General features: G+C 38.6%; 2 protein-coding genes across 2 annotated transcripts; one reads left to right on the top strand and one right to left on the bottom strand.

Annotated features, from left to right (window-relative positions):
* The first annotated feature begins 16,445 nt into the window (after positions 1-16,445).
* On the top strand, positions 16,446-18,934 carry egr2b (early growth response 2b). The gene is made up of 2 exons (XM_079852272.1): positions 16,446-16,816; positions 17,172-18,934. The coding sequence occupies exons 1-2, from the start codon at positions 16,645-16,647 to the stop codon at positions 18,245-18,247; spliced, it is 1,248 nt and encodes a 415-aa protein (XP_079708398.1). The 5' UTR covers positions 16,446-16,644; the 3' UTR covers positions 18,248-18,934.
* Positions 18,935-20,769: 1,835 nt separating this feature from the next.
* adoa (2-aminoethanethiol (cysteamine) dioxygenase a) lies at positions 20,770-22,107 on the bottom strand. Its single transcript, XM_079852191.1, has one exon. The coding sequence runs from the start codon at positions 21,866-21,868 to the stop codon at positions 21,113-21,115; it is 756 nt and encodes a 251-aa protein (XP_079708317.1). The 5' UTR covers positions 21,869-22,107; the 3' UTR covers positions 20,770-21,112.
* Between the last annotated feature and the right edge of the window lie 239 nt (positions 22,108-22,346).

Here is a 22,346-nt window from a genome sequence, read left to right as displayed (position 1 = left end):
GCAAGCACAGTTCAATCACGCCACAGGAGGACTGTGGGTAATATATGAGCCAGTGCCTATTCTCATATCCCTGCCAGACAATTTAAGGTTGTAATGATCTTTCCAAATCACTGACATCTTTATAGATGTTGCAATACTGACAAAAGCAGTAATTCTATTTCGACTCAATCCAATAATCACTTTTGAACGTTAATCTATTCTGCATTTTTTTCCCTCTCTAATAGCTCAGCTGTGGTAAATGTATTCGATTTCCACACGGCTGATGTCAGATTCATTCTCTTGTTTTTTTTTTTTTTGTTTTAACCTTTATAAGCTGGTTGAGATTGTGCCTGGTTCAGGGTGGGTATATGTTCGAGTTAACCGAATGCTACACTCAAATACGAAGGTTTTCGCAGCAAAATAATCTTTCGTTTCATCTATTAAAAGCTTTCGAGAGATATTGTTGAGCCTAAGAAGATATTTCATGACAAAATAATTTTGTCCTTTGACATTTGTTAGTCACACTGAAAGGCGTGTAAACATGTATGTGGGGAAGTTTCATATGAAAATGAAACCAGGCGATGTTTTTTAAAACTGCCTTATGACAAAATACCTCCAGGCTTCAAGTCATATAAGGTGACACTGACATTCCTGATAGAAGCGGATCTGTTAAATACTCTTGCCTGAGAATATTTGGCTGTCACTTGGTTTTTTGGTTTTGTGGACTGAAAAATAGTCGACTCCTTGCTAATGCTAATGCAAGCTTACGCTAACACGGCTAACATTTTTTTATTATCTTCAATTCACAATTAAATATTTTCACACTTTTTGTATGAATTACATATGATTTAAGTATATATTTATACTTAAATAAATATTTAAGTAGTTTATGTTTATTTCAGAGTTTGTTTAGATTATAATAGTTTTAAGACAGACTTTTTTGTTAAGACTGAAAGTTTGGGACAGTAAAATAAAAACAAAATCTATAAATTTACACACAATTAAATCATATTTTTACATTTTTCACTTAAATTACATCTTGATTGAAAATGATGCACAATAAAAAGCATTCATTTGAAAGGCGATTTTTTTCTTACACATTACAAATCTCATATTTAAAGCTCTTCACGGACATATTTGTCTCATTGGTAAACAAGTAAACGAATAATTTTTTTTTTTTTTTTTTTTTTTTACAGGAGCAATATTTTGATTTCATGATGGAAATGACACCTCGGGAATGATAAATCCAAAATGTTTGTAAAATTTCCTACAAATGATTTTCACAAAAATAAACATTCAAATAGTTAATGTTTATTTCACACTTTGTTTATGCAGATTAAAAGTTTATGACAGAAAAAAAAATGCATTACAATGAAAATAAAATACAGTATTTACTTTACACACAATTAAATAATATTTTCACAAGCTTGATTGAAAATTATGCACAATAAAACCATTTAAATGGAAAGTGATTACTCTTTTTATTTCTTTTGTTTTCGTCTAACGATCTTATCTGACACTGTTCTCACTGTATGCAGCAAAATTGGTGATAACGGCAAAAATAAATTTTCACACAAATAAATATTTAAATAGTTTGTTTATTTCATACTTTGTTTAGATTATCATAGTTTTTTAGACAGAATTTGTTTGTAGGATTGAAAGTCAGGGATAGATCAATAAATCAATAATAAATCAATAAATCAAAATAGAATGAACAGGCCTACATAAAAGACATCAAACATTTGAAAAAGTTTCCAAGACGTTTTACAAAAAAAAAAAAAAAAAGAAAGAATAAAAGTGCTGTTGTGTGACCAGGCCTCCTGATGAAGACCTCTCATGCACCTTTTAGTGAAAGCTCAACATCTACATTTCCTGCTGTAACACAGTCAATGTCTTCATCAGCAGAAATTCACCGACAAGGCGTTCGAGACAATAGCAGCGTCTCTCAACACCTCCACGGCCTGGCACTGAGGGCCCAGTTTGAGACTTCCTGTCCAGGCCACAGACTTTCACTTCTAGCGGTGCACGCTAAGTTGATGATTAGCTGACTCAGTCTGGACTGTGGCTGCAGGACATCTTGTTGTCCAATCAAGGCCTTCTCCATCATGGTCGATGTGAGCAGTCGCTGCTTTCTCCAGTCTTTAGGGATGAAGACGGAGCACCCCGAGAGCTAATTGGACATGGCGCGTTACAAGCTGAGAACAAGCTAAGTGGAGCTAGCTGTCAGGAGAGACTGATTATCCCGAGCGAGGGGGGGACACACTTCCACTACGTAAGCACAACGTCAGTTCCTGTACCTGGTTGAACATTAACCCACGGGCTAAAGCATGGCTGTGGCGCTATATCCTGAGCCATGCAGAGGAACAGGAAGAAGATGCTTTGAATATGGAGCTCGCTTGTCAAGGGCTTGTCTGGCCTAACAAAGCCATCAGTCGGCCCCTCTTTGTCTCGCTGAGCAAAACAAGATGGCGGTGCATGTCAGGGAAAATTGCCCTGTCTGTACTTTCACTGTATTGGGGACATTCATGCACTGAGAAAATGAGGGAGTCACAGGAAGAGTCAGGATGTTGTGTGATAAAGGAAAAATCTACAGTGTAAGAACATACGCTGTCCTGCTGACGCCTAAAGAAATTACCAAATGAAAACGCTGGGAACCCTTTGCCGTTAGATGTGGGTCAATGACGTGACGCTTAAAAATAAAAAAATCAATTCATACAGGCAAATGCACCTCTTCTATGATGAATACATTTTCAGTCTGGAAAATAAACTATTGATTTATGTACAAAAATAGAATTGTAATAAAAAATATGTTAACACTTTATTTCACAGTGTCCTTGTTACATAGTAATAACAGTAAATTATGCATAATTACATGCAACTAAGCCTCAACCATACCCTAACCCTATAGTAAGTACATAGTTGCTTAATACTCAGTACTTAAATATATAATTACACTGTAACAATGACACCTTAAAATAAAGTGTAACCAAAAGTTTTAATGTTTTATTACATGCTATATAAATATTAAATAGTAGGACCAACTTTATATTTGTGAGTGTATTTAAATGGATTATCTGATACAATGTACATTTCTTGTGTACATACGCCCTGCTTTTACATTATATAACAAAATAGCTGTATGTAATTACATCTGTAATTCATTTTTGTAATTGCACTGTTGACCGACCCTTGAACCTAACCATAGCACTAATCCCATCCCTAACCGTACCCGTATCCCACCTCAATAGCAGCAAAAGTTTTACAATACAACAATAATTACATTGTACCTATATCAATTTTTTTTTTTTGCGTGAACACATAGTAGTTAAAGACACCTAATATAAAGTGGGACAAAATATTATTCATATTTGGTGAACATGGAGTCAACAGGGAGACTTTTTGGTCCATATGGAAAGGAAAATGGAAACGAGATAGAAATGATATCAACCAGTAAACCCTTGTGTGGCCTTACTGTCATAATAAAATTGGGTAACACTTTATTTTAGTTACTGTGACTGTAGTAATAACTATAAATTATGCATAATTACATGCAACTAACCCTAAACTAAACACTCATCCTATAACCCTAACCTTATAGTATGTACATTAACTATTATTACTTAAATGTATAATTACACTGTAACAATGACAGCTTAAAATAAAGTGTAACCTAAAGTTATTAACCTAAATTAAGCATTCATTAAGTGTCATTCTTCCATTAAAATATAATCCTTTATCGTTTATAAGCGTTTCAACCAATCAGTACCCAGGACCATAACCAGGACTATCCGTTTTATAAATGCAGGAGAACAACATGAATACAAAAATCCTACATGCATTTAGACTAGATTTTTCTCCTATACTTCCAGATCTTTGATCCACACCCACTGAAATCCTATGCTGAGTTTCTAAAATGGACTGCAGGCCTACAGGTAACCAGTTTGCTCTTTTGTTCCCTCTTCCCACTAATGTTAATAACTACTACTATATGCTAAGTGTAAAATGCACCTCTTATGGCTGTATCTGTTCCACCAAAAGCTGTTCAGTTTTCACATGGTCTCCTGTTAACATATTCTGACCCATGCCCAAAGAGATACCTTGTTTAATCACAGCTCCAAAAATCACACATTTAGAAGAAAATTCAATTCAATTCAATTAACATTTATTTGTTCACAATGCTAATCGTTTCAAAGCAGCTTTACAGAAAAATGCATGTCTACATTACAAATAAGAGTGATCTGGGTTACACTTTATTTTAAGGTTACAGTGTAATTATATATTTAAGTACTGAGTAGCATGTACTTACTATAGGGTTAGGATTTGGTTTAGGGTTAGTTGCATGTAATTATGGATAATTTACTGTTATTACTATGGTAAGGACATGTAACATAACAAGGACACTGTAAAATAAAGTGCTACCGTGATCTGTTATCAGAAGTGACTGTGTCCAAGTAAAGTTCATATTTCAGAAATATACAGTTCTAAGATAATTCAAAACATGCAGTTAGCTAACATCATGTATTGATAGCTGAAAACAAAATTAGATATTTGAATTTGGTCTGCTCATATGATGCTGGAATAAAGTATTTGCCGTCTTTTTCAGAAAAAAAAAATCATTATAGATATTCAAACCGATCTTAAATGAATGCATAGAAGTGACTCTTAATGTATACAAAGTGCTTTTTTTCTAATTTGTTATATAATATGTTTTTCACAGCACTGTATATGAATAAATGTTTTTTTGTTTTTTTTTTAAAGGTCAAAATATCATTCATTTGTTGATATTGGGCTGTTTAACATGTATAACCATGTAATAGATGCTATATAGCATGGCTATGACCTAATCTGTCCTTAATTTCAGACAGACAACAGGCACTCGTGTCAATTTGACAACAAAGGAGAAACGTGTCTTTTCCTGCATCTGCTCCCCCTCCCCCCCCCCCCCCCATCCTCGTCTGCTTAATTAACAAAGATGGGTCATTAGGGGGATTGTGAATGAGGTAACCAGACCCCGGATTAAAACAAACACAAGCTGCAAAAACGCGAGAACACCATCATTTATACAGCTAAACTTTCCACATTATTAGCGTCATTTAAGAATAGGATAGTGGAAGCAATAAGAGTTTATAGAATTACACAAACGGGGGGAATATTCCGCTATGCTAATGAGCTGGTCTTTGGAGACCGGGCTTAATGGGGTTTCAGTAGGAGCCTTTATTACCCGCTCCGCTCCACACCGGATCCGTCCACGAGGAGTAGAGGGGAGTCCGATAGCCTCGCTGATGTGATTGTCAGCGCTGCGTCTGGGCTAAAGTGCCTTGATTCATCTCCATCCAAATGGGCAGTGACGCCACGGCTGCATCTCCATCTTCGTCTGCAGAAGACCGAATTCCCTGGAAAATAATGAATCGCGGCTTCATTTGTAACTGTCAGAGAAAATCTCGGCTCGCCGCGGCTCTTCTTTCCGCTGATGAGAGCAAACGATCACGAAACTTCCAGAAGTTCACGGCTGTCATGTAGTGTCAGGGCTCGGACTACTTTGCGTTTGGGAAAGTTGGGTGTCTTAAACGTTTGCTAATGTCAAAACTCTCATTTATTCCCACACAAACCGAGTCTCCCTCACACCGAGCCGCCTTTCTTTTTGTTGTCTGTTTTTGTTTTCTTTTGTTAATGACAGGAGTCCGAGCCCTCGCCGAGGTCATCCATCTTCCGTAGACATCCACCCACTGATCTCCGCTGGCCAATCCAGACTCTGGTGGCCAGCATTATGGCCGTGTCAGGGTCCGAGCCCCCCCCTCGGCCCCCCGTGATTAATCATCATTTGGAGAGCGGTGCTGGGACGCTCAGGAGAGGGGCCGGCCCCTGCAGGTGGTATCGGCTTTGGGGGAGAATGGACCTGCCGCTGGGCCTTTGTGTGTTCTCCCCTGGACGACAGCGCTGCTGCTCTGACTTTACCTTACTCCCAGAGCGCCCAGAGAGACTCACAGGGGGACGGTGGGACGCTGTTGGTTCATAGGTAGATAGTTTCATGCCAAGTCCAGAAATATTCCATATGTTCTCCAACATTCCAAACACTGACTCAAATTAGACAACAAGAGAGAGCTGTATAATGTTCTAAAATAATACAGTTCATATCAAAGTAAGTGATAGTAAACCTGAAATCACCAAGGAAAAAATGGATTAGTAATGCAACAAAATAATGTTTTGCTTCAAATCTAAAAACGCCAAGAGGGGCCTGTAAGTGTTCCCTTGTGAAACAATTGTTTTGAATGTACACTTGTAGAAGTATATTTGCAATTGCCGATAATATAATATTAATGAAATAAAAGACCACTTAAAGAAAGTGCAGTTCATGACTATGTTTATATACCCCCGGTTTCACAGACGAGGCTTAAGCCCTGGACTAAAATGCATGTTTGAGCTGTTGTCTTAAAATATGTCTAAGCCATTGTTTTGTCTCAAGATGCTCACCAGTAATGTCTTTTTAAGGCACGTTTATAAAAACTACTTGAATGTCCTAATTGAACTAATGTCTAATTCTGGCTTAATCTAAGCCCTGTCTGTGAAACCAGGCCATAATGTCAGAAAAAGTTTTTCCTTAAAGTACATCTTAAATCATTAGAATTAAAGAATTACACTTATTTGATGTGCTGACTACACACTGAAGCAAATGTAAAGTACTTGATTATAATTGTAACTGTAGTGTGTTTTACTTTACTATTGTCGGTACATTCAGCAGTACACTTTAAAAATATTACAAAGACAATAGAAGTTATTATGAAATTACATAAAAAGATGTACTTAAGTCCTACTGAAGTGGCACTCAACTAATTACACTACTATACATTTAAACTATTATACATTTTGGTAGTGTCCAAAAACATTACATTATATTCTTTTAAAGTATATTATTTCCGTGACAAGCACTTTTTTTAAATGCATGTTAAATTGGATTTCTCTTTCACAAGGGTTCAGTATAGAGATAGTGTGTAATCTTAATATGATAATAATAAAAGTCATAAGGTACCCTATTTTTTTGGTGCACCATCGCTATTTTCACTGACAACTTCTAAGTAATGGCTTATATACAGTCTAAAGATGCCAAAGAGTTTCTGTAAGAGGAGGTGAAGAATTTAGGATTTTTCATTTTCTTTAGAGAACATGACTGCCATTTGCACATGCAAAACTTTCACCAACATCGGTGGCCTGACAACTTTCCCAGTAATTACTGAAGCCATTTGCTAAAATATTCTTAGTGGTTTCCAGGGTGTTGCTAAGCAGTTACTAAGTGTTCAGAGTAAACCCTTGGAAGGTATTAGGTGGTTGCTCATTGGCCCAAGTCAAAAATCTATAAGATATTCTGGTCTCTAGACATTTAATACTATAATAAACCTAAGTATGAACAATTGTAATAGAGAAACTTACTAATATTGTATAATATATACACAATAGAAATCAATTAGGTAACCAGTATACGGCCTTCCACATTATTAGGAACATTTATTAATAGGACACAAAGACAGCTTGTAGATTTAATGCAAAATAAACTTTTATTTAAATCTATAAAGGCCAACAGTTTCTGTAAGAGTTAGATTTAGGGTAGAGTTAAGGAAAAACAATAGAAAAACAAGCATGCATGTACTGGTGTGTGTATCAGAGAAGACACACACACACACACACACACACTCAAATGAATTATGCCTTTTATGTTCACGAATATGGATTGATCAATGTCAAGCATTATTTTATTTTGAATTTGTGCAAGACGGTCGGTCCCTTGTGAAATCTCACAAACAAATTCATATCTTAAATAAGATGATTTTCATGATGAAGACATTAATATGTCCTTTTGTTGTTTTGATGGGAAACAGTATATTAGAAAGCAATCACTCAGGATCACATAAATGAGTGTACATCTAATGAATCAAAATCAACTAATTTTCCTCCCATGACTGCTTTAGTCTATTTCTCACCATTAAACAGGGTGAACATTAAGAAGGTCTTTAATAGCTCCATTTAATAGGTGGAAGCTTTTGGTTCATAAACCTCTAATGATGCTGATGCACACAATTCATTACTGACCACATCTAGAAATGATGGATCTGCAGCATAATGGCTAAACTTTGACTGTGTCGACAAAAGGCTAAGACTCTAACAAGACTCTCCATTAGCAAAAGGCTGGCATCAAATTAAAGATTGATTTAGCAGAACCATTTGTTACCAGCGGCTGACATGCAGCTCTGTCTGTTGAGACCGCTGAAGACACAGACACCCCATCATCACCCCTCGCAAGCCAAGATGAACGCTTATAATGATGCCATTTGCTTAATTTTCTGTGCTGTATACGTTCACGCTGCTCCCCACACACACCTAAAATGTTGTGCAGCTTTGTATTGCCTCGCATTTTAAGTTTCAATTGCATGGATTTGTTTTAGTTACGATGCTTTTACGATATTTTATGCAGTGTTGTTAATATGTTTTTTTTTTAATCCAATGCATTAGACTGAGAAGAAAGATACAAAAACAGATTTTTGTATATGAATATGGTTACACTTTATTTTAAGGTGTCCTTGTTATAGTGCAATTATACATTTAATATTAATTAACTACATGAACTTACTATTGGTTTGGTTTAGGGTTAGTTGAATGTTATTATGCATAATTTACTGTTATTACCGGAGTAAGTACATGTAACGTGTGTTACCAAATCTATTATGGATTCATTATGGATAACATCTAAATGAAGATCCTTCAGAATTTGATGATGGTTAATGTATAGTTCTAGACTAAATGTTGAGCATGCATTTACTCATCTCACTTGCACAAAATTCCTAAAAATGAATAAAAACTGTCAAATGCAAACTCAGAATATTGCGCAAATCTGCAATAATTAAATGTTAAATAACATAAATATACTTTATGTATTTAATATCACTTTATTATTAACCAGTGTCTTTGTACAGGCACAGGTATTTGTAAAAAGTAACGCAAAAGTAACACAACTTTCCTTAAAGAAGTAACGCAATTAGTTATTTTTTAGGGAGTAACACAACATTGTAATGCATTAAGAGTATCTTTCCCCAACACTGATAGTAACCATGTATGTTAAGCTTCAAAAGGATGATGGTATTTTTGATGTAGTCCATAGAATTTGTGCACTATTGTCCAGTTCTTATTTGTTTTGTGTGAGGAACAGGATGGGTAACACTTTATTTTGATCATCCCCTTTAGATATTCTCTACCATTGCATCTAAATGTCAACTACCAGTCATTAAAGTAGTAGACTGTCTATATATGAATATATGTCTATATATGAATATCTGCGAACGCTTTATTATGACCAACAGACATTCTACTGACTGTAATTAACCCAGCCATACCAGTCTACTAATACTCTAAGAGTGTAGGTTCAACGTTAATTACAGTCAACAGAATATTTTAAGAGGATCATCAAAATAAAGTGTAACCACATATTCACTGATAATACTCTTCAATGTAGTTCTGTTCAAATGTCGTGCCAGGCTTGATGTCATTGACGCCAAACACCATTGTGTTCTGTGTGTTGCTGTTGAAAGTGGTGTGCTCGTTTGAATGAGCAGAGAATGATTTTAGTCTTATATAATTCAATTTGAATACTAAGAATAATTTACTCAATTTGATAACTTACCTGATATCTACAGTCTTTTTACATTCTATAAACACACCATTCACAGTCATTTTCACCATAAAGCTTGTGAAGTTTGTCAGAAACTTTCTAAATGAATGGGATACCATGGATATCTGTAATGCTTGAATTTAAGAGTAAAGAGGCTCAGATTGTTCACCCATTAGACTACAGTCAGTCCCAGGGAACAGAAAAAAGTCTCGCATCTTCAGTGTTAAACAGAACATTAGTGTTAATGGCTGATGTTGCTAATAGGGAAGGCAAAAGTCAATGATGGACCGGGTGTAATTAGTAATAATGAAGCTTGTGTTGGGACGTGACCTGCTGCCCCAGTAGGACGGTGCTCTGAGAACAGAACCAGTGTCAGTGTGAGACTGTCGCAGACTATGATTATTACCTTGCGGTACAACAAGACAAGCCTAATTTTAGTTCAATTTTAAACTCTTTTTATTCAAACTTATCAATGCACTTATCAAGTTAACAATGGCAGCATAAAGGCAACATTTTTATATATAAAGTTGTTTACTGGCCCAAGTCAAAAGAATCCAACTTCATGTCAAATCCCATCACAGTCACATGGGAATTTGTAACTATTTGACTTTTTGCTGAATTGTTGGCTAAATTATAAGAATTTGTACAATCTCGTTTGTTTCCATACAATACAAACATGCATTTTGATTTGACGAGATTCTGGTCCCTGAAAATGACTCTGGTCCCTCTTTCAATAGGTCAACAAACAGTGAGTTCCTAAGTTTAATACTTGGCGTTAGGGAACCGCTATGGAATAACAAAAGTAATTTAGCTAATAATTCAATGTGCTTTGTAATTAAATAGGAAGCTAATCATTGTTTTGTGGCTTATCCGATTCACTGCATGAGAACAGTTAATGAACACGTGCATTGCATGCATGACTGCGTTGTCCACCCTCTAAGCAAGATGTCTGAATGACACCAGAACCCACGACTCTGTCCGTCAAAGCGTTTCAGCTTTTGCACCTCTGACTTAACATTATCATGATAATTTCAATGTCAAAGATGTAGGATACAGATGAAGTCCGAGCATTGTCTTGAGTTTCCTTCTTCCACATCACATTGTTACACCCCCATAAACCAGCGCGAGAGTAAGACAGCACCTCATATAGCCACATGGTAGAATATAGGCAATCAGTTTGAAACCAGATCAGTTTGCATGAGGAGCACCAGCTATCCCAGGAGTGTGTGAGCGTGTGTGGAGCGCTGTGTTGCTATTGGAGCCGCGTGAAGCTCTTGGAGGAGCCCACTCATATGATGGGAAGTCACAAAGAGCCACTCTCCATGCTGCACTGATAATGTGAGTATAGCGTTCACCATCACCAATGTTTCTTCGTGTGTTTGAGCATGTGTGTGTGCACTTTAATGCACTGTAATGCTGCATGATGTTGAACCTGTGGGTGTACAGTACTTGTCTCTGTGAGCAGAGACCTTCATTTAGATAATGTGGATAATGGGATATTATCAAATACCAGAGCGAAACTTTTTTTTTTTTTTTTTTACGGAAAGGTATTATTGCTCTCGACCGTTTCTGTGAGCAATTATGTCATCAGAGTTGACTTAATGGTGTGTTGTCCTTCAAAAAATGTCAAATTAAAATAAAATGCATGTAATTAGACTCAAGATCGAAAATTGGTTTAAAAGCTTTCAAATACTATTAAGTAAAAACTCTTTTTTTTTTGTTGCTACAATCAAAAATATTATGATAATAAATGTTATGAATTAGGGGGTATTTTCATATAAAATATTTAAAGACATTCACATCTTCTAAGCACAATGCTGATATGGCGACAATAAAGGCAGTGGAACATCATCTCATTAATCCTCAGTCAGGCTCTTGTACATAAATAGGAAATGCAAACAGATTATTATTACCAAAATAAACAGATACAATAATCGCCGAGCTCGCCAATACCAACAGCACAAACGGAAAAGTCCTTTGAAGGTGAGCATCTATAGAAAAGTAACACCTACACAAATTCACTAAGAAAAACGGCCTCCTACTCGGTAAAAAGAACAATTGATGTTGTGCGGAGTCTCCCACGGTTAGTCTTTAGATCTCAGCTGGCTCTAGAGCAGGTTTGTGTCCATTCACCCCTCTTCGACAAACCTCATCTGAATTTTGTGGGCGTAACTTGACAGCTTGCTTTATGGTGTATTGTCATATGCCTGACCAGTTTGGAGAGACATTCCTTTCCTAGAGCAGATTTGTAAATTGTCCTGTTTTCCCGTTTCTTTCTTTTTCTTTCAAATGTGCCTAGAAAGTAAACTGCAATACTAGCGACGTATAATAAACGACCCCATTTACTCAATTAGTGAGTACAGTTATATCATAAAGCCTTTTGTTGGGTGTGCTGAGCTCATGGACAACTTGATGAGTAATAGAGAACAATGAAACTAACATGACAAACAATGCAAAGGCTGATGCAGAAGGATGTCGATCTATGTCTCCTCAATGTGCAGGAGTCGTTTGACCCCAGGAGACCCCGAGCACATGCAAGAAAGAAAGCTCTTGAATTCAGTGGCTGCCATGTGTGGGTGTCCATTACATTGAGACCATCATTCCCAGCAGGGACAGCCAGATCCCAGCTGCCAATGGGCATTCGGCGGGCCCGGCACGCTCTGCCAAAGCGGGCCACTTCTGCACAGTGTGCAAACATTTTTGCATCTGTAGGCGTACAACAAAAGACACATGCATCTGAAGAAGTTTCCTTCTTTCGTTTGTGGGGGAGGACACAAGAATCCCTGAAAATGTGAAGCATTCAGATGTGGCAATCAGTGGCAGAGATTGTCGCTGTTCTGTGAAGACTTGAGCGCTTTTGTGTCGAGCCTGGCTTCTTTCTCGAGCTGTCATACAGTGAAGTTTATATCATAGCAGTTATAGGGTAGGGTGGATTTATCTGCCATGCATTATGCACGTGCATATCCACCAGTGATCTACAAGATCTTGATCTCAAAAGCAAATTCTCATTGCCTTGTCGAAGGAAGCCGATTCCCATCGCAATTAATACAGCCTGAAACAGGAGCAGGTTCATTACCTCCTCATTATGGATGTTCAGGCTCAGAACCAAGACATTGTTTAAAGGGCTTCCCCCATTAACAGCGACTGACACGTCCCTGTAATCAGTCTGGCCACGGTCTGTCACATTACTCGCTGTGGTCTTTATTCACGGGGCAAGAAAAGCACCGGCGCGCCTGACAAACACGCAAAGCTGTCCGGCACTAAACGTCTGCGGGTGATAATGTAACTGTGGCGTGTTGCTGGCCCTGCCTCGCTATTGAGCGTTTGGGGTGATTTGCGGGGACGCACTCCAGTCAATATCTACTGAGATGTCATTATGACGACACGACCTCTTTACTAATTGCCTGCTTGAGCGACAGCGGCGATAAAAGATTCAGAGCGGACCGTGTGGACTAGAGGGGACCTCAGACAGGTTACGGATGCATGGGGCCCTTATTAAATCATTAGCCCATTAACAGCCCTGAAAGTGTCCGCTCGGTTTAGGCCCGTGACAAGCATGGGGGCAGTATCAAAATAAAAAAGTTAGACTATTTTTTCATTTATAAAAGGCTTCTGAAGCTCTGGTTTATATCTCGGTAATAGTATCCTTCCGTCAGTGACAAGTGTATGCAGTGGCAACAGATGGCTCCATTTCTAATTCATTCAGTAAATATGACACTCTGATGGTGTTTTGAGATCACAAACTGATCTCAAGCCACGCTTATGATGACAGCAACACCTTCTCAAAAATAACCAGAGCTTGCAAGGGTGGCGCTAAAAATATATACGTGATTGATGGACAACAGGAAGCTTTGGGGATTTTCATTGTACTATCAAATCTGGGGGTGTGAACTGAGGTTTCCTGTGTGCGGGGCGATTCAGACGCCCTTTTTAGCTCCTGTCATGTTTGAAGAACAAAAAAACAAACAAACAAAAAAAACATTTCTGAATTGCTAATGAGCTGATCTTCAAAAATGACCCTAAATAACACTCCTCTCTGTTTATTTTATTATTATTATATATATTTTTAAATGCAATTATAACAATTGTCATTGGTATTAAACACACTCTCTGACAATAAGCAATAACACATTTCTTAGAGGATTCTCATAATAAAAATTTCTCATAATAATGATCTCAACGCTGATTTTACAACAGTGAAAGTTGCAATTGGAGGTAAACGAATGACATGTTTGGGATTGTCATCTGAGCATGGGGTTGTCAAGGTAGAAAATATATATGATTTTTTTTTTATATTTTAAATTTAATGTTATATTTGGATACAATTTTAACTATATGATTTTGAAATGACAAAAACCATTCCTTCTGCAATTTTAGCATGACTGAAAATGGTAAATGTGAAGAATATGATATAAAGTGTGAAGAGTAAAGGCTGGTTTGATTTGGATCTTTTAAACAATAGAAATTGTGCTTAGTTACATTTTTTGTTGTAACTGTTTACAGAGCCCATTATGTTCTTTTTACGATACTTGAAGAGACTTATGCTAATGAGGTTATTTAGCCAACATCTATCCGTTATTCATCAAACAGAGTAACAGTATAAAAAGGAGAGCTAGGGCCTATATTTCTAAAGTGTCAGTGAAGTGTCAGTCCGCGGTAAAGGGACATATACTGCCCCCTGTCCATATGATAGGCTATGACATAACCCACGCAGGTCGCGTGAAACTGTTTATTTATATATTTACAGTTACAAGTAGCCTATTATATATTATTTTAACAATATTTTAAATTAATAGCCAGCTATATGATAGCCTAGCTGTTTACACACACTCAAATAAAAACACCCTCTTTGTACTAATTTACGCATAGGCTATAGGCCTGTTCAAAATTTCAAATCTCGCTCAGTTCAATTGTTCTATCATTTGTAATCCCACCAGACTTTTCATGTTCGGGTTTAGGCCTAAATATTCACAAACCCTTAAAAGTTTTAAGGAAATTTAAACGGAGAGCTATTTGTTGACATTTGCTTCTAAAATCCGTTTATCTCGGAGAAATGATGTTTGCTAGATAATAAGCATTTCACAGCCTATTAAAATAGTAGCCTACTGTAAATTGTGTCAAAAAGGTTTAGACGTGCGACCATACAGTCATACCGGCCGTCTGCATGCTGTGTGGGATGTCGGAAGTTCAATGGAAGAGTTTTTCCAGAGATGAACAGCTAATGCCCTGAAAACGCACATACACACACACACACACACACACACACACACACACACACACACACACACACAAGAGCGATCATTCCAACAGTCATAACTCAGGCAGAAGTCGAGTAGTGACTTGACTATTATTAACCACGTCATGTGTGATAGCTAATTGAGACGCAGACACTGGCTCCGCGCGAGGACTTCAATCCACTGAGCGCGCGCGCGCGGCAAACATCTTTTTTAATTATCTTTGGCTAATTTTCTCTGCTTTGGTGTTATGTGGATTTCTTCAAGGCAAATATAAACTTATACTATTAGTTATAATTAGGTGATATTTTGTGACATTTTTTGGCCATCTAGTGATGCATCATTCTAAAGGTAATTTTAGGTGAAAGGCTGTTAATACAGATCATTTAACCATTAGCATAAGGCCTATATTTCCACATAGGCCTACATGAAGCTCAAATTACTCAAAAAGTTAGCTGTAATTTTTGTGCATGTTAATATGAATTGATTCTGTAATAGAGTAGCCTAAAATCATTGGCTGAAATTCCGACCTCAGCTCCCTCCTCCCCCGTATATCTTACTAAGAGCAGTTTCTAAACCCACGGGGGGAATTCACTTCGATCATCTTTTTTATTTGGTCGCATCTTTAAACCTCACAGCGGAAAGCATTTCTATTTACGTATACAGGCATTTACATTTGGAAAGTTTTAGTTTCTTGCGTTTTAAGTGTTGGAGCAAGAGTTGGATTAATTGAAGTATAGGCATATGCTATTCAATGTTTAGGTTTAGCCTATAATACGAAAAACAAAGCAGTGAACAAAACTGTGTGAGCCAGGAATTCTCATGCGGGTTTTCTCATGCGGAATTCTCAAGTGTGCGGTTTTTATCAAATGCACCATGAACGCTCCAACACCGGCAGTAGACAGCAAAACAAAAATACATCAACTTTTGTTTAACTATTATAATAAATTTACTTTCCAGTAGCGCTCTAATTATAGAACACCATTACTAAAAACGTTTCCCTCTTTCCAAAAACATGGGGTCTATTTAAATAGCGCACTTTCCGACCGTGCCATTGAAGCAAAGGTAGAAATTCCGTGATTGTGTCTCTCATTTGATTGTGGTTTTCTGCCGCTATGAGCCGCGTCTCTTTGCTCGGCAACACTCGCGAGTTTCCGATACTCAATTTCCGGAATATGCGCCATAAATGGACGAAGGGGTGTAGCTGTTTACCGGATAAAAAACCATTTATGGTATGAAAATGAACCGGAATTCCTGATTGAGAATGATGCGTTGTACAAAACGGAAGATTTTTTTTCCACTTAGGATTCATTATCTTTCAGCGAGCGTATGCCTTTAGCTTATTTATGTTATTTTCTTTTATCTAAAAATATTTTCAAACAATATGCAATATAGTTTGTTATTTTTCTTCTCCGAGGACTTTGCTTTTTATGCATGAGCGGCTGTACAGAGAAGATTCTCCATTGACAAGTATTACCTCAACGCGTCACGCAGTCTATAACCAATCAGATCGCGCAGCGCTACTTTTCTTTTGCCATTCAGTCCTTAAATGGTCAGTGACGTAGTGACACATTGATAGGCTCACCATAAATACATACTACCACTAGAAGCTCCGCAAGGATCTGTCATTCAACAACACAGAGCCGTCAGATGGCATCACAGTGAACGCTAAATAACCCGTTTACTGACAGCTTTCCACATGTAACGTTTTGAGCGAGCGTTCGCACAGGCACAAAACACTTTGTGAACATCAGAACGAGTGCTTCTTAGGACTTCATGATGACAGCTAAAACTTTGGAGAAAGCCCCCGTAACTCTGGGTGGCTTTGTGCACCCGCTTGCCGAAAGCATCTACTCAGTGGACGAGCTTGCCACATCACTGCCAACATCTGTGACTATATTTCCAAACGGTGATTTAGGAGGACATTACGAGCAGATGCACTCTGGAGGTAAGAATGATGCGCGCATCTCAACTGCTTCCATCCTCACGTGCTCTCTGTGTTGATATATCGTTCGCATCTATAGGGTATTCAATGGGAATGAAAACGTGGTTATTTTGTATGGGAAATCCAACTTGCTTATAAACTGGAAACATGCAATGTGCTTATGTTTGACTAGTTCAAAAAAGAAAACGGGGTCAGAAATGATTGCAAACAACGATGCTATGCCTAATGATGATTTTACAGTGAGCAGCTTTTTACTGATGTGTGCGTAAAAGCATCTGATGGTTGCATGATCCATTAAGACAGCCTTCTTTCACATGTCTCTAAACCTTGCTTTTATGTGCATTTTTTTTTTCTGCAGATGGCTTGCTTGGCGGGGATATGAGCACGGATAAGCGCTCCCTCGACCTATCCTATTCCGGCAGCTTCGCGCAACCAGCTGGCCCTCGCAACCAAACTTTCACCTACATGGGAAAGTTTTCCATCGACTCCCAGTACCCAGGAAACTGGAACCCAGAGGGCGTGATAAACATAGTGAGCGCGGGGATCCTGGGCATGACCCAGCCATCCTCAGCATCCTCGTCACCAGCATCCTCAGTGTCCCCCGGCCACTTCTCCAGCACTCTCAGCTGCACCATGGCGCAGAACCAGGCAGACATGGAGCACATATACTCTCCCCCGCCACCCTACTCTGGATGCGGAGAGATGTATCAAGACCCATCCGCATTCCTCTCCACCTCCACCTGTCCGATCTCCTACCCTCCGCCATCCTACTCATCCCCAAAGCCAAACACAGACTCCGGGCTGTTCCCCATCATCCCGGACTACGCCGGCTTTTTCCAACCCCCGTGCCAGAGGGACATGCAGTCGATGCCCGACCGCAAACCGTTCTCATGCCCGCTGGACTCTTTCAGAGTCCCGCCCCCTTTAACCCCCCTGAACACTATCAGGAACTTCACACTGGCGGGGCCGGTATCTGATGGACCCCGGCTACCCACAGCCTACAGCCCGCAGAATTTGCCCCTCAGGCCCATCCTGCGCCCGAGGAAGTACCCCAACAGACCCAGCAAGACGCCCGTGCACGAGCGTCCCTACCCCTGCCCGGCGGAGGGCTGCGACAGGCGCTTCTCCCGGTCCGACGAGCTCACTAGACACATCCGCATCCACACCGGCCACAAACCCTTCCAGTGTCGGATATGCATGAGGAACTTTAGTCGCAGCGACCACCTGACGACCCACATCCGCACGCACACCGGAGAGAAACCGTTCGCATGCGACTTTTGCGGGAGAAAGTTCGCGCGGAGCGACGAGAGAAAGAGACACACCAAAATCCACCTGCGACAGAAGGAGAGAAAATCCTCCTCTTCGTCCTCTGGTGTGTCCAGCTCAGAGCGCGGCGTCGCCACGGGCATCTGCTCGTCCGCTTCAAGCCAGTAAACTTTCAACTGGACTGTGCAATATCCAACACTATGTAGGCAATATAATGACAATAATAATGCACCATTCGTAATATATTAAAACTGGGTGAAGTGATGTTGTGAAATCAAGTGCCAAATCGATATGGACACATTTATTGTGCGCACTTTTAAAGGTGGTGCGATGTTCGTCTTCTTTTTGCCTCAGTCGCATGCTGACTGACCAAACGCACTTTGTTTGAAAATATTTAGGCCAATTAATTTAATAATAATAAAATAACCTTAGATAGCACGTGGGAGAACTGTGTCTTAGATGGAAAGTTGAGAGGTGGCATTTAAAAAAAAAAAAAAAAAAAAAAAAAGTTCATTTAAACTAAACTTTCAGAGGTGTCAAAAGGTGTCTAACATCACTATTTTCTCCCATTGTCGTGCCTTTTGTCCGTTCATCTTGTACATACACCAGAAGGCTTGAATTAAATTGTACATTATCCTTTAATATGAAAGTTTTTGAAGATATATTTTTGTACACACTGTTTCGTGTTGCATTTGTGCTTAAACAAGAATTGTATATAGCTGAACTCATAGCGATTTGACGTTTGTTCTCTTGTTGTTCTGACTGATATAAATGTATTTGTTATGAAGTGACTAACGCAGGTCAATAATGTCCTACTTTGTCAACATGAAAATAATAAACAACACCTGGATTGTGAACTTTTGTTTAACTGACTGATTTTTATTAGAGATAAAGGGGTGTAAAAGGAAAAAGTGAAGTAGACTTGTAGGGACATTCCCGTTTTGGCACCATTGAGCTCTGACTCATGGTCCCACAAGGGTCAGCACCCACACACACATTGTGTTGTTTACAAGCGCACAAAGGGTGTGAATATTCACAATCCTTAATTTTCAATACAGGGTAACGTTTAAGGTGGACAAAATGACTCACTCTGTGTTCTATAAATGTACTGATTTGACAGAAAACACAATGTTATGACCACTCTTTACAGAGTCTATGGTATGAAAATTGAGAAACGACAATGAAAAATGACAAATAATTGTTGCCACTGTATGAACCTCTGTGGTTTTATGTGGTTGAAGGTGTACCAACCCCCACATTTAGGGCTGGGACAACCCCATATTTACATCACAGCAACATGATGACAATATTTACAGTGTTATAACTAAGAGGATGAGAGGCTAAAACTAAAGAACTGCGTTTATATAAGTGAATATTTGAAAGCATCAACGATACACTGAACATTTTACTTTACTAATGTTGTATTCAGGTCAGTCTAAAACAGGGATAGTTCACTTCAAAATGAAAATTCTGTCATCATTTACTCGCCCTCGTGTTCTTCCAAACCTGAATGCTTTTCTTTCTTCTGTTGAACACAAAAGATGATATTTTAAAGAATGTTGGTAACCAGACAGTTGACGGTAGCCATTGACTTCCATAGTAGGAAACATAATAATATGGAAGTCAAAGGCTATCCCGTCAACTGGTTACCAACATTCTTCAAAATATTTTCTTTTGTGTTCAACAGAAGAAAGAAACTCGTACAGGTTTGGAACAACTTCAGGGTGAGTATATGACAGAATTTTTATTTTTAGGCAAACTATTCCTTTAAATGGTAATTGATCTAGATTTAATCAACTGAACTTAACAAACAAACAGTACTGAACATACAGTAAGCTGAGCTTAATAAAGGACCATCTGATTACTTTCTGTTCAGTTCTTGAGCCAGGTCCATAAAAAAGCCCTTAAAGGAATAGTTCACTTCAAAATGAAAATTCTGTCATCATTTACTCGCCCTCATGCTGTTTCAAACCTGTATGACTTTCTTTCTTCTGCTGAACACAAAAGAAGATATTTTGAAGAAAGTCAGTAATAGTTGATGGACCCCATTGACTTCCATATAGTAGGAAAAAATACTATGGAAGTCAATGGGGTCCATCAACTTTCTTCAAAATATCTTCTTTTGTGTTCAGCAGAAGAAAGAAACTCATTCAGGTTTAAAACAACTTGAGGGTGAGTAAATGATGACAGAAGTGAACTATTCCTTTAAGGGATGCAGGAAAGGACAATGTCTTACATAATGATTTAAGTATTATGAAAACAAATTATTACTTTTAGGCTCTTTTAAGCTTGTGTCTCGTACGTTAATGTGACAGACAATGTGTGGGAAACATGACGCCACATTAGACATTAATATGTCTGCTAACATTCACACTGAAAGTCTGCCTTTAAAACAGATTTCACTCAAGTACGCAACACAATATTCTAATTTACAGATTCGTTATTAGTAATAACAAAACTAAGCAAAGCAAATTGTCCACGCATTAAGATGAGAAGAAAACAATTTTTTAGTCACCTAATTAATGTTTCTCATATGCAGTGGAAAACTGCTATAGGGTCAAGTTAGTTTAATCAGTTGCAACAGTGGCAACTTTTTAATGACACAAATAATTAAGTCAAAAATAATAATAATAATATAGAATAACCTTGCACATGATGCACACAAAATGCTGACAAAGCCAAAATGAAAATGATTTGCAATCATTTTAATAGTACTCAACAGTAAAAATATAAACAGTACATTAGAATTAGTGTTTGTGTACAGTCTTTTAAAATAAATTAAACAAGTATTTAATGTAGATATATAGTGTGCACTTATACAAGAGTAAATGCTTTTCAATGTATACATTCATTATTCACAAGCAAGGCCACAAAGAGTTGATGTAGCCTATGGAGCGCATAGGCTTGGACTGGACATTTAAAATCATGTAGTGGTGTTTCCAGTCCCAAGAAAAAAACGGAATTTTTACACATCTGAGTTAGAGCGAAGACGGATCATGTGCAGAGGCTACAAGTCCATTCCAGTGTTCATCTCTACACTGAAACTTTAGGACCGGGGTAAGGCTCCCCCCCGCACCAGAAATCATCTGGTTGGGGGATCTCTAAAACCCAAGTTTCATCTTCACCGCTCTGCTCTGACTTTTTGCCAGCAGTTTGTAAAACTTTGTAGTAGTGACAATCTCTCCCATCATCAGGGTCATACGGTGGTGCCAATATATCAAGAAACGCAGCCGGTCCATCCACTGCATCAATCTCATGAAGGTTGTCTTTGAGAGGGCTCAAGATGCAAGGGCCGCTCTGCTCAGAAAACTCTCCGGAAGACCTCAGCACGGCTCTCCTCACATCATCCCCCTGGAAAGGCATCGGCGGTGGCTCAAACTGCCTCTCGGTTTCGCTCTCAGCACCCACAGCTTTATCCAACTTGTCATAACACCTTATATTGACCTTGCCATATAGGACCTTCAGCATGCCATTCATCCCAGGATGGTCATGCAGAGGGATGGAAGTCCCAGACTTCAGCAGAAACACTCCCATGCTGAAGACATCATTCTCACAGATGTGCATGTATGTGACCGGAGGGACTGCTGAGGACTGTGGGGAAGATATGGAGGCTTGCTTCGGTGGCGCAATATTCAGATCCGCAGCCCTTATGTCGGAGAGCAGAGAAACCAACCCTGCCTGCTGCTCTAAAAACACTTTATTGTCCCCAATGGCAGAGGAAGAGTTTGTAAAGGTCACACAAGCCTGGCTCGCTATCTTCTGGATCAGCGACGACTTGTTCCCGGGCATGTTTAATAGAAAACAATCGAAACCGTGATTTGTTTCGAGCCACGCGATGAAAACAAAAGAGCTGTTACGCCGGACGAGATTGAATCACATGAAGCATTTAAAGCAGTCGAGTGTGTTCGTGTTGAAAGTTACGATAAAAATAACTCCATTGAGGTACAAACATTAATTTTTGCATCTGGATAAAATCCACAGACCCTCTTCTCCACCGCCCCATTCATGGCTATTAGATCCACACGTCCTCAACTACTCCGCATGCGCAGAACACCCGGGAAGAATAATGGAACTTGCAGTTCTTTTGCGCTTATGGCTTGAAAATAAATCCTTAGAATAGCGGATAAACATGCAGACAGATTCAGACAGGCCATGTCAATATTCTCTGACACTGCAGTAAATATGTTTATTTTTGTAAACATGCCGTCAGTTTTAATAATCGCACAATTTAGCTCAGTGATAGAACTACAACACCCAACAACCTCCA

Source organism: Squalius cephalus, assembly GCF_949319135.1.
Source record: "Squalius cephalus genome assembly, chromosome: 19".
NCBI lineage: Eukaryota > Metazoa > Chordata > Actinopteri > Cypriniformes > Leuciscidae > Squalius > Squalius cephalus.
Note: the sequence above shows the minus strand (reverse complement) of the source record. Positions and strands in the feature narration are given on the sequence as shown.

What these genes read in the sequence shown, in the direction of transcription:
- adoa (XM_079852191.1), bottom strand. Translation starts at nt 21,868, where the DNA reads ATGCCCGGGAACAAGTCGTCGCTGATCCAGAAGATAGCGAGCCAGGCT.
- egr2b (XM_079852272.1), top strand. Translation starts at nt 16,645, where the DNA reads ATGATGACAGCTAAAACTTTGGAGAAAGCCCCCGTAACTCTGGGTGGC. An exon ending in CGAGCAGATGCACTCTGGAG is followed by an intron (nt 16,817 to 17,171) that starts GTAAGAATGATG and finishes TTTTTTCTGCAG; the next exon opens with ATGGCTTGCTTGGCGGGGAT.